This window comes from Saitoella complicata (assembly GCF_001661265.1).
Source record: "Saitoella complicata NRRL Y-17804 unplaced genomic scaffold SAICOscaffold_5, whole genome shotgun sequence".
NCBI classification, from domain to species: Eukaryota; Fungi; Ascomycota; class Saitoellomycetes; order Saitoellales; family Saitoellaceae; genus Saitoella; species Saitoella complicata.
Window position 1 is genome coordinate 463,602 of NW_017566996.1, and position 15,158 is coordinate 478,759.

At 51.9% G+C, this 15,158-nt stretch overlaps 5 protein-coding genes across 5 annotated transcripts; 2 read left to right on the forward strand and 3 right to left on the reverse strand.

Moving 5' to 3' along the window:
- Nucleotides 1-142: 142 nt before the first annotated feature.
- On the forward strand, nt 143-5,212 carry SAICODRAFT_54019 (DNA-directed RNA polymerase I subunit RPA1; the record flags this gene model as incomplete). The annotated part of the gene is made up of 2 exons (XM_019169255.1): nt 143-698; nt 738-5,212. The coding sequence occupies 2 exons, from the start codon at nt 143-145 to the stop codon at nt 5,210-5,212; spliced, it is 5,031 nt and encodes a 1,676-aa protein (XP_019025923.1).
- Nucleotides 5,213-5,399: 187 nt separating this feature from the next.
- Nucleotides 5,400-7,514, reverse strand: SAICODRAFT_53852 (MAD-domain-containing protein; the record flags this gene model as incomplete). The annotated part of the gene is made up of 1 exon (XM_019169238.1): nt 5,400-7,514. One exon carries the CDS (start codon nt 7,512-7,514, stop codon nt 5,400-5,402), a length of 2,115 nt encoding a protein of 704 aa, XP_019025924.1.
- Nucleotides 7,515-7,948: 434 nt separating this feature from the next.
- On the forward strand, nt 7,949-11,441 carry SAICODRAFT_69989 (uncharacterized protein). Its single transcript, XM_019170524.1, has 2 exons — nt 7,949-8,167; nt 8,220-11,441. The coding sequence occupies exons 1-2, from the start codon at nt 7,982-7,984 to the stop codon at nt 11,385-11,387; spliced, it is 3,354 nt and encodes a 1,117-aa protein (XP_019025925.1). The 5' UTR covers nt 7,949-7,981; the 3' UTR covers nt 11,388-11,441.
- Nucleotides 11,442-11,909: 468 nt separating this feature from the next.
- Nucleotides 11,910-12,734, reverse strand: SAICODRAFT_42952 (FabD/lysophospholipase-like protein; the record flags this gene model as incomplete). Its single annotated transcript, XM_019168715.1, has 1 exon — nt 11,910-12,734. A coding segment is annotated over one exon (825 nt), but the record flags the coding sequence as incomplete, so codon positions are not given.
- Nucleotides 12,735-13,014: 280 nt separating this feature from the next.
- On the reverse strand, nt 13,015-15,100 carry SAICODRAFT_69991 (kinase-like protein). Its single transcript, XM_019170526.1, has 3 exons — nt 14,946-15,100; nt 13,278-14,886; nt 13,015-13,225 (listed from the first exon to the last, which is right to left on the reverse strand). Exons 2-3 carry the CDS (start codon nt 14,715-14,717, stop codon nt 13,079-13,081), a joined length of 1,587 nt encoding a protein of 528 aa, XP_019025927.1. The 5' UTR covers nt 14,718-14,886; nt 14,946-15,100; the 3' UTR covers nt 13,015-13,078.
- Between the last annotated feature and the right edge of the window lie 58 nt (nt 15,101-15,158).

Sequence of the window (15,158 nt, forward strand, 5' to 3'; positions counted from 1 at the left end):
GACCGACCGACCGTACGGACATTTTCCAATTGAAGGGAAAGGCAACGGTCGCAATTCCCCCCCTCCCCCCACCCGTAGCAGGTCTACAGTCACGTTGCTCGGGGTTTACCAACAGTGAAAGTGAGAGTCGCCCTCGACCACCATGAATATCGCACGCCCTGTGTCATCTGAGATCACGAGGATTGAGTTCAGCTTCTTGTCGACGCAGGAGGTTGAGCAGCTTTCCGTGAAGCAAATCACAAACCCCGTCCTCCTCGATAACCTCGGTCACCCTACCCGTGGTGGTCTTTACGACCTCGCACTCGGTCCTTTCTTGCGCGGTACTGTCTGTGCGACATGTTCCCTTGACGAGCGGTACTGTCCTGGTCACTTTGGTCATATTTCGTTGCCGGTACCTGTGTACCACCCCCTCTACTTCACCCAAATGTACAACCTTCTGAGATCGATTTGTCTGTATTGTCACCACTTCCGATTGGCGAAGACCGAGGTACATCGGTACGCATGTAAGCTCAGGCTTATTGATGCTGGGTTGTTGATCGAGGCCGAGGACCTTGATTTGCTGCAAGCTAAGGTTAAGAAGGGAGGCAAGAAGGCTGAGAGCAAGGAGGAGGAGGACGATGAGGAGACCGATGATGATGATGCGGATTCATTCATGGAGCGTCGGGATAAGTACGTTAGAGATTGCCTCCGCCGTGCTGGTCCCCACAAGACGAAGAAGACCACTATGCTTGGTGAAGCTCGGCGACGCCTGATTTTGGAGTTCTTGAAGAAGCTCGGATCCCGTAAGAAGTGTGACAACTGTCAGGCGATTTCTCCTTCGTACCGCAAGGATGGGTATGCGAAGATCTTCGAGATGCCTCTGAACAAGAAGGCGGCTCTCTACATGCAGCAAGCCGGTATCCGCCGTGTCAACGTCTTGAACTCCTCGAAGGCAAAGGGCGCTACTAGGGATGCGGATGCCATGGATGTGGATGAGGAGGATAATGGTATCTCCACCATGTCTGACGACGAGAACGAGGTTGACATCGAGGAATCCGACTTGAAGTCCTCCGGAGCATCTGGCAAGTACGTTCCATGTGCCGAGATCCGCAACCATCTCCGCCTCCTCTTCATCAACGAGCGTCAAATGTGCAGCCTTCTGTATCGTGCTCGCGGCAAGGATGGATCCGGCGCCGACCAGTTCTTTATGCACGTGCTTGCTGTTCCTCCCACCAAGTTCCGTCCTCCATCAAAAATGGGTGACGCTGTTCACGAAAACATTCAAAATGAGCTCTTGACCAAGGTCCTTCAGTCTTGTCAGATGATTCGTGATCTGAATGACCAGATCCAGAAGTCTCAGGACCCTGAGGCTGATGAGGATGCGAAGAGCTTGGGCAAGGTGTCTTTCGAGAGATTGATCAACGCCTTCGTACAAGTTCAGCATGATGTCAACTCCTTCATCGACTCTACCCGCAACCCAACTACCTTGCCTCAAGGAAAGCTACCACCACCGGGTATCAAGCAAGTTCTTGAGAAGAAGGAGGGTCTTTTCCGTAAGCACATGATGGGTAAGCGTGTCAACTACGCTGCTCGTTCCGTCATTTCTCCAGATCCCAACATCGAGACTTCTGAGATTGGTGTACCACCGGTTTTCGCTACCAAGCTTACATACCCCGAACCTGTGACACCCTTCAACGTCCAGGAGTTGAGACGTGCAGTGATCAACGGACCTTCAGTTTGGCCTGGTGCCACTCACATTCAGAACGAGGATGGTCGTCTTGTCAGTTTGGCAACCATGTCCGTCGAGCAGAGAACCGCTTTGGCGAACCAGCTCTTGACCCCTCAGGATTCTCGTGTTTCTGGCTTCGCCAACTCCCGAGTGATGTCCACTAACAAGAAGGTCTACCGCCACTTGAAGGATCAGGATGTTCTCTTGCTCAACCGTCAACCTACTCTCCACAAGCCCTCTATCATGGCTCACCGTGCTCGTGTGTTGCCTGGAGAGAAGACCATTCGCATGCACTACGCCAACTGTAACACATACAACGCCGATTTCGATGGCGACGAGATGAACATGCACTTGCCGCAAAACGAGATCGCTCGTGCTGAGGCTATGATGATCGCCAACACTGACTCTCAGTACCTCGTACCCACTTCCGGTGACCCATTGCGTGGTCTTATCCAGGATCATGTTGTTATGGGTGTTTGGATGTGTAACAAGGATACTTGGTACACTCGTGAAGAGTACCAGCAGCTTTTGTACGGATCCTTGAAGCCGGAAGACTCGACCGCCAATGAGGGCAGAATTCTTACCCTTCCTCCCGCTATCATGAAGCCCAAGCCCATGTGGAGTGGAAAGCAGATTTTGTCAACTGTCTTGCTGAACTTGAAGCCCTCGGACCGTCCCGGACTGAACTTGCGTGCCAAGGCTAAGGTTGCCGGAAAGTTCTGGAGTCCCAAATCTGAGGAAGGTGTGGTCATCTTCCACGATGGTTACCTCTGCCAGGGTGTTCTCGACAAGGCTGCTTTCGGTGCAAGTGCTTACGGTCTTGTTCACTCTGTCTACGAGATTTATGGTGCTACTATCGCGGGTAAGTTGCTCAGTGTTCTCGGTCGTCTTTTCACAAAGTACACACAGTCGCGCGGATTTACCTGCCGAATGGATGACTTGCGTTTGAACCCGGAGGGTGACAGGTGGAGGAACGACTTGAAGAAGGCGGGTGCGAACTTCGGTACTGATGCTGCTCGCGAGTACGTTGGTCTTTCCAAGGAGTCTGATGGTTCTAAGCGTGATGCTGCAGAGCTTAAGAAGCGTATGGAGGAGGTTCTCCGTGATGATGAGAAGCTTGCCGGTCTCGACTCTGCCATGAAGGGTAAGATGAACGGATTGACTTCGTCTATCATCAACAAGTGTATCCCTGATGGTCTGTTGAAGAAGTTCCCTCATAACCACATGCAGACCATGACTGTTTCTGGTGCTAAGGGTTCCAATGTCAACGTGTCTCAGATCTCTTGCTTGCTTGGTCAGCAGGAGCTTGAGGGTCGGCGTGTGCCAATCATGGTGTCCGGAAAGTCCTTACCTTCGTTCAAGGCGTTTGACACCAACGCTCGTGCTGGTGGTTTCATCGCTCAGCGTTTCTTGACTGGTATTCGTCCTCAGGAGTACTACTTCCATTGTATGGCTGGTCGTGAAGGTCTTATTGACACTGCTGTCAAGACCTCTCGTTCCGGTTACTTGCAGCGTTGTTTGATCAAGCATTTGGAAGGTATCCGTGTGCACTACGATCACACTGTTCGTGACAGTGACGGTTCTTTGATTCAGTTCCACTACGGAGAGGATTCCCTTGACGTCACCAAGTCCAAGCACTTGATGGAGTTCGAGTTCTCTGCTCGCAACTACAAGTCTTTGATTCAGAAGTACAATGTCGCCAGCTCATTGTCCGCTCTCGACTCTCAAACTGCTATCGATTACGCCAAGAAGGCATTGAAGAAGCCTGCGAAGTACGATCCTGTCTTGTCTAAGTACGACCCCAGCAGGTACCTCGGTGCCATGTCTGAGGCTTTCCAGACTGCTTCCGAGGAGTACGTTGAGAAGAACCCTCATGCGCTTATCCAGGCAAAGGGCAAGGAGTCGAAGCTCGCTACTGCAGCTGCTGTCCTCGACAAGAAGAAGTTCCGTGCGCTTATGCAACTCAAGTACATCAACTCCCTTGTCCACCCAGGAGAGGCCGTCGGTATTCTTGCGTCGCAGTCTGTCGGTGAGCCTTCTACTCAGATGACGTTGAACACTTTCCACTTTGCTGGATTCGGTGCCAAGAACGTTACTCTTGGTATTCCCCGTCTTCGTGAAATTGTCATGACTGCTTCCGCCGAGATTAAGACTCCTACCATGACTCTTGCTATCAAGGATGAGGTCACTGATGAGCACGCTGAGAAGTTTGCTAAGAGCGTCTCCAAGCTTATTCTTTCCCAAGCCGTTGACAAGGTCTCTGTTACCGAGCGCATCACTGGCCAGAAGGGCAACGAGTCTCGTCAAAAGATCTACAGCATCCGCCTTCAGTTCTACTCAAAGTCTCAGTACCAGGAGGAGTACAACATCACTCAGGAGGATCTCGAGCGTTGCATGACGAGCGCTTTCATTCGCAAGCTTGACATTGCCATCCGCAAGGAGACTAAGAAGGGTTCCAGGAAGTCAAAGGACATCGGTGCCGACGATGCTCTTCCCGAGATTGGTAAGGCCTCGCGTGCGGCTGCTGCCACTGCTGAAGTTGATGAGACTGCCAACGTTAATGATGATGCTGAGTCCGACAATGGTGATGGTGATGCCACCAACGCCAAGTACGCCTCCCGCGAGAAGGGCCAGGCTTCCTACGAAGCGCCCGATGATGACGACAAGGAGATCATCAGGAAACAGGGTCGTGCAGATGAGGACGAAGATGATGAGGAGGATGTTGGTCGCACTGAGCCTGCGGACGATGACGATGAGATGCTCAGCGATGAGGATGAGGAGGAGTACGAGAAGCGACAACTCGCCAAGAAGCAGGCTAGCAAGTCGTCGGCAACCAGGATCGCCGAGCGCCGCGAGAAGGTCAAGGACTTGTTCCAGAACGTCTCTGATTTCTCTTTCGATGACGTTAACGGTGAATGGTGTGAGGTTGAGTTGACCTACCCGTCCGACTCCCGTAAGCTCTTGATGGTCAACATTGTCGAGCAGGTCTGCACGCAGACTATCATGCACGAGTTGAAGGGTATCGACCGATGCTTCAGGCTCCCCAACGAGTCCGAGATGGACACTTCTCGCAACTTGGCGACTGAAGGTATCAACTTCAAGGGCATGTGGGAGTACCAGGACATCATTGACAAGGACACCATGTACTCCAACGATATCGCTGCCATCCTTCGGACGTACGGTGTCGAGGCTGCTCGTAGTGCCATCGTTCGTGAGGTGTCTGGTGTCTTCGGTGTCTACGGTATCGGTGTCGACACCCGTCACTTGTCTCTCATTGCCGACTACATGACCTTCGAGGGTGGATACCGCGCTTTTAACCGTATGGGTATCGAGTCCAGCTCTTCACCATTCCTGAAGATGTCTTATGAGACTACTTGTCACTTCTTGACGCAGGCGTCGCTCTACAAGGATTACGAAACTCTGGAGTCTCCCTCGGCATCGGTTGTTCTTGGTAAGATTGCGGGTGTGGGTACTGGTGCATTTGACGTGCGTGTGGCTTTGTGAAGCGGCCATGGGAACAGCATTTCTTAGACTTTCTTCTTTTTCCTTCTTTGTTTCGCATTGTTAGCGGTTATATCTTGGTCATCCGTTCGGTGTTTTCGGGATTTGCAGATTTGTAGATAGCACAAAAGAATTGATGGGTTAATTATCACACCATATATTTATTGCATATTCAATATTCTATCGTGATCTATGCTTGATCCTTCTTCTGATGGACCTCCAATAATTTCAGCGTAAGTGCCGCTAGGAAGCCTGGTGTTGTCTTCTTCTCAGCCAGCCACTCCGTCATCAACGCGTCCATCTCCTGACTCCATTCCTCATCAGTTGTTTCTCCCGTCCGCATAAGCGTTCCAGTATCCAAGTTAATCACGATCGAAGCCTGCTTGTCCTTCGCCAACGCAGACACCAACCGCACTCGACCTTCGGGCAAGAACTCCATCTTGTAACCAAGAAGATTCCACACCGCTTCTCGGGACTCTTGCATCTTTGCGCCGATGACTTCTTTGAGTCTGGATGTCCTAATTTCACTCTGCTTCAGTGCAGCCTCCATTTTCTTGATCTCCTTCCGTACCAAAGTCAAAGTCTCAGCTGGTACCATATTCCCACAATCCTCAATCCGACCTTCAACCTGCGCCAACAACGAGGCATTCTCGGCTTTGAGCAGATCGAGTTCTTCTTGACGTGTAGCGTGGTAATTGACAGTCGGGTTACTCTTCAACTGCAAAATCCGCGTCTGTCCAACCTTCGCAAGTTTATCGAGTTCTTCAATCTGAGCCTGTAACGAAGTCAACTCCTTCTTCAACAAGATATCCTCTTGTTGAAGTTTCGCGAGGTCGTCTTGCAACTGTCTGTTCCGACGCGTTAACTCTCCCAACCTCTCATCCTCATCTTCCTCACGTTTCCGCTTAGCACCCGTGACGATGGCATCGACGTCGATAAGACCAGCCTTTGCAGCATTCTCCGAGTCTTCAGAGATGAGTTTCGCGAGTTCGGTTTTGTAGTCAGTCAACATGACCTCCATATCATTCAATCTTTTCGCCTTTTGCTCGTCGTAGCTGCCTTGCATGAACATACTTTCCTCATCATCATATGTCTTGAGTTGTGCCCGAAGAAACTCCACTTCCTGCAATGCCAAGGCTTTCTGACGCTCAAGACGTAACTTGATCCGGTCCATAACGGCCCATTTTGCAGTCTTGGTGGCGAGTTCCTCCTTGACCTCCTTCAACTCCTTTTCCCACTCGCTAGCTTTGCTTTCTTGGGAGCTCAGTTCTACCTCTACACGACCAAGTTTCTCAAGAACGATAGCGCGTTGCCCGCGTTCTTCTGCCAAGGCCTTACATACAGCCTCGGGTGTAGCACCCCCAATATCCTCGTTCGCCTCCAAGAACGAGATCCACTGTGCGCGTTCACGCTGTAACTCGCTGATCTTCAGTTCAGCTTCGGCTTTGCGTTCACGCAAATCCTCCATCTGCTTCAGCCGCGTCTCCAGGATCGATTTCTCCTCCGTCAAGACAGCGATGGACTGTGCTTTTTCCCTCAAAGAATCCAGCTCGGTTTGTTGACGACGGTTGACAATCTCCAGTTGCCGGAGCTCATCCAGCTTATGGCTAAGTTCACGTTGAACAGTAGCCATCTCTTCCGCATCCACACCTCTCGACTCCAACTCCTTCACCCTCTCCTCCAATATCGTAGCCTTCTCCTCACTCGCTGCCAACGCATTCGACTTCTCCGTAAGTGTCTTACTCAGCGACGCCATTTCCTCCCGCATTTGCGCATTCATCGCCTCATAGTTTTCCACTCTGGCATGCATGCCGTCTAACTCTTGTTGAGCGTTTTCAACAAGAAGGTGATTTTGCGTATCCAGATGGGCTACTTTCTCCTTCATTGCGCTATTTTCCTCACGCAGGGTTTTCGCTTCCTTTGCAGTCTCCGCTTTGACCTTTGCAAGCTCTGCCCGCAAATCATCTAGCTCAGCAGCTTGTTCTTGGCTTCGTTCGAAGAGGAAACGTTTGTCTGTTTCCAACCCATTCACTTTCTTCGTTTCTTCTAGGGCACGAGCCTGTGTTTCTCTCTCCTTTGCCTCGAAGTGAAGTTTCGACCTCTCACTATCCGACTGCAGATTCGATAACTCATACTGCAATTTCTGAAGCTGTACCAAAAGTTCCGCGGATTCACTATCACCCTTCCTAGGCGTGCCGACGATTGATCTGCGAGCACTGTACGGCGTACCGGCCGCGGATCCGAAAAGTGAACGGGCGGGGGTTGCTTGTAGGAACCTTGGCGACTCTCCTGCTACCAGCTGCATTTGTGCTCGGCGGGCGGTTGAGCTCGCGGGTGTAGCTACGTTTATGAAAGGATCATTGCCCGACGCGGGCGCACCCGTATCCGGCGGATCGAACCGGACTGGTGAGAAGTACAGCAGATCATCTTTAGACACCGGTGCAGATGCTGGAGTTGGCGAAGCAGCGGACGTTGGAGGTTGTGGAGCAGCAAAAGCCGGTGGAAGGCTTGGTTGTGCAGGAGCAGCTGGCCTGGCTCCAGCGAGCATGTGGATGCGCGAGGTGGGCGCCGGGATCTTCGACGGCCCTATCGACATCCGTTTCTGAAATGGATTCTCCTTCGACATCGTGCAAATATTCGTCGGACGGTGTGCGTTTGTTTGGGCGGGTGCAGGCAACGCAGGAGACAGGCAGCGGATGCACCCAGCAGTAGAACATCGATAAACTAAACAAACCTTATTGACAATGACAAGCGCTCTGATTTACCGCTGCAATGGATGGAAGTCATGACGATGACATCGTAGAGCTGTCACCCTCGATCGCAACATCCTTAACTACGACTTATCTTGACGCTCTCAGTTCCTACCTCTCCAGAACGACACCGTTGACTTTGGATGGTCCCGGCTCAACGGAGGAAGATGCACAGGAAGAGCGCGAGGTAGATAAGATGCTTGAAGGGGTCCGTTTTCCGTTCATCGACTTTCAAGAGCCATACTGATTCTGCCTAGTAGCTGAACCTCTTTCAGGAACAACCCCACCTCCTCGATCCTTTCCTTCCAGACCTCATCACTCCCATAACCGATCTCCTCACACCCCTCATTCTATCCACCGCCGTACTTCAATCACGCGCGGAACGGCTATGCAAAATCCTATATACGTACTCCAAGCTCCGCTCACACAAGATCATCACGACATTTCTTCCGCCGGATGTGTATCTCCTCGAACCACTCCTGTCGCACCTGTCATCGGATTTGATACAGTATACATGGCAGGCAAGATACGTGCTGTTGCTATGGGCTGGGTTGGTGTTCATGGCACCGTTCGATCTACAGACAATTGATTCCGCCACGGAGGGACAGCAATCTTTGGTCGAGCGCGCGGTGCAGATCATCAAGGTTGAACTCGGTAGGAGCGGAAAAGAGAGGGATGCGGCCGCAATCCTCGCGGCACGAGTCTTGACGAGGAAGGACGTTATTGCGCAAGGTGGGTTACGCGCCTACACCGAATGGTGCAATGAGAAATATGGTATAGCGAGTCCGATGCTGAAGTCAGGGATTTTGGCGTCCCTGGCACAGATTTACCGGTCGGGTGAGAGGGAGACACTGAGGAAGGAATCGGAGCACGTTTGGGGCCTTATCGAGGCGGCGGAGGGGGATCAGAATGATATTCATATTCGGAAGTTACGGGTCAAGTTGGCTTCGAGGATTGGGTCTACCTTGCTGCCGCCAAGACATGCGAAGGAGGTGGAGGAGGGAGATGTATCGGAGTTGGTGGATGCGGTTATTGATGCGTTGTTAACGGCGTTGAGGGATGCAAGCACGATTACGAGGTATTCTGCCGCAAAGAACCTAGCTGCACTTACATCGCGTCTGCCACTTGCTTATCAATCTGAGGTCGTTGATGCGGTCCTTGCGTTCTTTGAGGAGAATGGTGGGTTTGCGCAGGGTTTTGAGCAGGTGAATGATGCGTTGTGGCATGGTGCTACATTATGCCTGGCAGAGTTTGCGCGTCGCGGAGTTGAGGTTGAGGACACGGACACAGTACGGAATGTGGTGCTGGCTGCACTCAAGTTCGAGCAGCGACGGTCCGGGACGTATGCTCTGGGCGCACACGTCCGTGATGCAGCGTGTTATGCGATTTGGTCGATGGTCCGATCACCGGTGTCGTCAACTAAAGCAGTCGTCGGGACTCAGTCCGTAGCGGAGGAGCTTGTAATCAGAGGGTGCTTCGATCGTGAAATCAATGTTCGACGCGCAGCGAGTGCGGCATTCCAAGAAGGCGTGGGAAGGATGGGTATTTGGGAAAGGGGTATTGAGGTCCTGGGTATCATGGATTTCTTTGCGGTTGGGGTCAGGAGGATGGCTGCGCTCGATGTTGGGGTTAAGTTGTTTGCACTACAACAGTATAGGGGGTGCATTGTACAATACTTGGTGCAGGACGGTGTTGAACATTGGGATTTGGAGCTGCGGACGTTGGTAGCGAAGTGCTTGGAGGAGTGTGTGCGAACTGGTGTTGAGGGGGGTGAAGAAGCTGTTGTTGACGAGTTGAAGGGCATGGTGAGGAGGTCTGCAGACGCAACTGATGTTGGTGTAAGGCAAGGTCTGACTGTTGCGATCTCTGCTATTATCCGGGGAAGCGCTTCGCAACGTGGGCTATTCAAGCAAGAAGTCAACGTGGTGAAGGACATCGTCGCATTGGTAGGCGGTTTACCTCCATACCTAAGGAAAGGGGTGCATAGCGGGATGATGCTCACCGCTACATGTGTCCTCATCACGGCACTCGCTGACGCTGGTGTTGATGTTGGTGAGACTGGAAGGAAGGAATGGTTGAAGCTCGTTCACCTAACACTTGCGAAATCTGACGAGTCCACGCAAGAGGCCGGAGCGCATGCCACGAGAGCCGTGTTCGCTGCATGGGATCTTTGGATTGAGATTGCAGTGTTTGTTAAGTGTATCGATGTGCGGAGTAGCAGGGAAGTACGACGAGGGTATGCGAAGGCACTTGGTGTCATTGCTTGGGATAAGCATCCGAATGAGGTGGGAAGGGTTGTGAGGGCGCTCTTGAAGGCTACAGAAATCGAGGAGAACGAATTTGTCAACGATGGCGAAGCGAGACGGGATGCAACCCATGCACTCGCGCTCATCCTGAAGAGCGCTGGTGCGAGGATGGAAGTGGCATTGGTGAAGGAAGTGGGGAGTGGCTTCCTGAGGTGTCTTGAGGATTACGCTGTTGATTCCCGAGGTGATATCGGCAGTTGGGTACGGAGAGAGGCGATGTACGGGCTTACTGTTGCGTTCACCGCAGACTTGTCAGAGGGTGCCGTGGATGCGGAGGCGTGGAAGAAGGGATTCAGTGGTATACTCAAGCAATCTGTGGAGAAGCTGGACAAACTTCGAAGTTTTGCCGGAGAATGCATTAAGACGATCATGGAGGCCGGCAAGTTTGAGATGGAAGACGTTGCGAAGGAAGTCCTTGCAGACGCCACGCCAGATTTCTGGGCCAGTCCTGGAATGTTCTTCCCAAAGATTGTGGAGCTTTTGGTGGTTGAAGAATGGAGACTGCCGATTCTTTCTGGCTTAATGACGAGTGCAGGTGGTGCTGGTGAGTCATTGTTAAGAGCTGCGAGCACAGCACTGTCGAATTACCTTGAAGGACTTCCCGACAACGATGAGGATGGTGCACCATTGTCGCTGACACAATTCATGGACGCATTGGTTGCGGTCATTGAGGACAACAGCGACAAAGACCGTGTTATCATCCCGTGTTTCGAGTACACGAGTACGATGTTTGACATGCAGATCCCCCAACGACTTGCGGATACATACACCTTCAACAGATTTATTTTCCTCGTCCAGAAGGCGGCATACAAAACCACATCTATCCCGAAACTCCTCGCGGTGTCGAAACTCTACGCCGGTCTTGCATCTCTTGAGTTCTCAGCAGATACGTCTCCGAATACGGCGGTGAAGACCAAGGCACTTGGCAAGCTTGTCGGGATGTTACGGCATCCATTCCCGAGGGTGAGGGCAGTAGTGGCGGAGCAGTTGTATCTCGTCGTGAGTACCTGGCCTGAGTGTGAAGAGGTCGAATGTCTGTTGGTGGAAACCGACTGGATGGGCAGTGTGAAGGAGACGAAGGGAGTCTATGAGGAGTTGAGGAAGGGGTTGCGGATCGCGTGAGTGGAACATGTGTTGCGAATATGGCGTTGACTGACATCCTAGGCATGCTAAGGGAGCACGAAGTCGAGATACACAACCTGATTGGAACAGATCTTTAGGTATAGACAGCCAAAAAAATTACAGTCGTTGTTCAACGGAGAGAGCGATGTGACCGTGCGAAAATATGCCTTGCACGGCGATAGAAGAAAAGGCAATCATAGGCCCCTTCTTCTGCTGCGTATAATGGGTATCTACTTACCTATGTCCATACATACAGCCTCACTCTTCCCTCCCCATCGCAAAATCGACAGCCTCCCTAACCCCCTCCCTCTCCACCTCCTCCCACTCCCCAGCCCCAGAAACACTCCTAATAACCCCCTCCTTCCACGCCCCCGTGCCCAATGCAGTCCTGCCCACCCCTTGCGCCAAATCCTTTGCGAGGAGGGTGGCGAGCGTGTCACCAGGCCCAATTGAGAGGAACCTCATCGGTTCTGGCTCAGGCAAGGGTTGGGATTCCGAGGATCTAGCATTTGCGTCGAGGATGTACTCGATCGATTGTCGCCATCTGACAGGGCGGGTGAGGTGGTTGTAGAGGTGTTCGATCAGGAGGTTGCGGGTTTCGTGGGGTTTTGCTGTAACGTTCGAGATCACGACTGGTTTTAATTCATCCAAACGTGCGTCTTGACCGAGGGAGATGCCAAACCCGTCAATGTACTGTTTAAGGTCCCTGGCTGCTTCGGCCATGAGCATAGAGTGAAAAGCACCGCTGACTTCCAAATCCGTCATCCGGACCGCAACCCTTCGTGCTCCTTCACCCTCAGACCCAAACCCTACTCGAGCCGCGCGGCTGATCTCGGACTTCGCTTTCTCGAGTCCGTCTCTCGAACCAGCAATAATGACCTGCGTCTTTGAGTTATGATTCGCGATCCCTACATCCCCAATTGATTCCGCGAACCGCTCCAGCCGACCCATATGATCCGCAGGACATGATACAGCAAACATCCCACCTGGGTTACTCATAGATGCAGCTTGCATAACTAAACCCCTGTACCCAACAATCTTGACCGCCTCCTCATATTTCAACACCCCCGCCGCAGTGAGCGCAGCATATTCCCCTAACGAGTGTCCCATCACGTACTTGGCCTTCTTCACATCCAACCCAAACTCCGTCTCAAGTACCCTCAATATCGCAACGGAACTCGCAAAAATTAGCGGCTGTGCGATATGTGTGCCCAGTGGTCCCTTCAACGGGGTGCTTGAGGAAGGAGGTGAGGTGATGTAGTGCGTAAGGTCTGTGGAGAGTAACTCGGAAGCTTCACTGAGGGTCTCTCGGGCAATCCGAAAAGTAGAGAGGAGGGGGGCGAGGAGGTGGGGACTGAGAGAGCCTTGGCCGGGGAAGAGGACTGTTAGGGGTTTGGTGGTGGTTGTAGTTGTTGTGGCAGTCGTAAGAAGGCGATGGATGTGATCATGGTGAGCGTTGAAGGAGAGCTTGAGGCTGGCCAACGCTGATCGCATTATTGTGCAAAATGGGTGGGGCACCGGGGATGATGGTGCCCGTCTACGTTACAGGCGCTAATGGGCGACCGTGCGCAAGGATACCCTTTTCGGCGATAGACATAATAACCATTCACCAAGAAGAACTCAAAGAGCCCTATCCTGAACTCCCGGAACATATCTTATCACACCATTCACGTGTATGTAATACGCGACAACTACTCTCCTTCCGGCACTGGCGTATAGAAATATGCGTGTTTCAGCGCCTCGGCTGCTGGGATGCGAGTTGTTGTGTCGTAATCAAATATTCTGTCAAGTAGGTCCAAGAACCTCTGGTTCAAACTCGTCTTTGGTGGGATGATGTGCTACGAAACATATCAGCAGCGCTCCATAATAGGTGTCAGAAGGGAAACTCACGTCCAAAGGCTTCACGGCCTTCACATACTTTCGGCTTTGCCTTGTCGTATCATCATTGGGATAGTCAAGCTTGCCGTCTCTTCCGAAAAATTTGGACCCATCCTTGGATCTCTGCACCTTGTCCTTCACACGACTAGGGACCTTTCCACAGATTTGCTCCATCATTGCAAGATGCTCCAGGTTGTCATGAGTCTGGAAGAGAGCTTCTCCCGTGTGGAATTCAACCAGGATACACCCGATCGACCACATATCGCACGCATAAGACCACCCAGTGCCGAAGATGATTTCGGGTGCTCTGTAATGCCGGGTCGATACCACATTTGAATGATACTCGTCATCGAAAGTAGCTGACCCAAAATCAATGAGGCGGATTTCCGTATTCAGCAGGATTTTTCTCGTTTTGTAAGCGGATCCACGTTTCGCTTGATACTGCACTTCCCGGTACTCGCTGTTAACCAGCAAAATATTCTCCGGCTTGAGATCCGTATGGATAAGTCCGAGGGAATGCAGGAAGTTAACTGCATCCACCAATTGCTTCCCGAATAACTGGATATGACTTGGCGGAAATGGGATGAACGAATTTAACTTCAAGAAGTCGAAAACGGAGATGCCAAGCAGATCCGTAACGATGCAAATATGGTTCCGAAAGTCAAAACAATCCCGCAAATGAATGCATCGGTGAAGGTTATCCGGGTCTCGCTCGCGGAGAGTCTTCAGGACCCTCAACTCAACCTTGCTCGCATCTCGATATTTCTGAACAGCACGAATGACTTTGATCGCCACGTATTTCTGATGTGTACGATCCCAACATTTCACCACCTTTCCGAATGTCCCCTGACCAAGAATATTCATGATCTTGTATCGAGTCGTCAACGACGCTTGAGCCACCGGGATGTAGTGACCCTCAGTGTCCGTGATGAGTGTATTTGACGTAACAGGTTCATTGATAGGCCTCACATAGACATCCGTGATCTTCGCTGGTGTAGATGGCGTGTATTGCACTGTGCGCCGTTGTCGTTTTGGTGCTGGTGGTTGGGGTTGCGGTGCGTAAACCGGAGCAGCCACATACGCAGGATAGTACGCAGCGGTACCACCATTGTAGTATGCCGCCGGATACACAGGTGCTACCGGCGCAAGATAGCCAACCGGCTGGCGGTAGTATGCGTTCTGTGCTGACTGCAGATATGCATGGTCATCGTACACCGGCTGCCGATACTGCTGCTGCGACCTCTGCTCCGTCGCCCTCCGTCTCTTCGAAGTTGGATACCGTGGATCCTCTCGATCTGTATATCCATTGCGAGGTGCTTGTGGTGGTGGTGTGTCGTCTATGACGATCACGTCCGCTGGATTGTTGCCCCCATAGAACAGATCCCAATTAACGGGGGATTCTCGCCTGCGCTTCGACCGCTGCGCTGTTGTCGAAGCGGAGGTGGTAGACATGTATCCAGTTGTTGTTACGGTCGCCAAACTGGTTGAGTATATGGATCAATTGTTCCGATGGACTCAGTACGAGTCCGGTGGTGTATGCAGATAGAAGTGGCTTACACGTTATCAGCGTTGATCCGTGCAGTTTGAAAGTAAATTCGATAATTGATCCGATCTGAGTGTCCTGGTAACCGGTTAGGATGCTAGTTTGGGGTCGCCCAGGCTCCGACTAGGTAAACATACTGTCCCAAAGGGTGCCGTTCGTGGTAATACTTGGATAACTGGATGATCTCGCGAGTACAGAAGCCGGCAATGCTTCTGAGGAATGTATGGATGCTCTGGTAGTTGTACAGTCGTTTCAACGGCGTGCAGGCTGACAAAGCGTCACACAGCCGTCGGATTTGCGGTTGTCCTCAACTCGGCGGTGCAGCACGGCTATGTCACTCGACGCCCTGC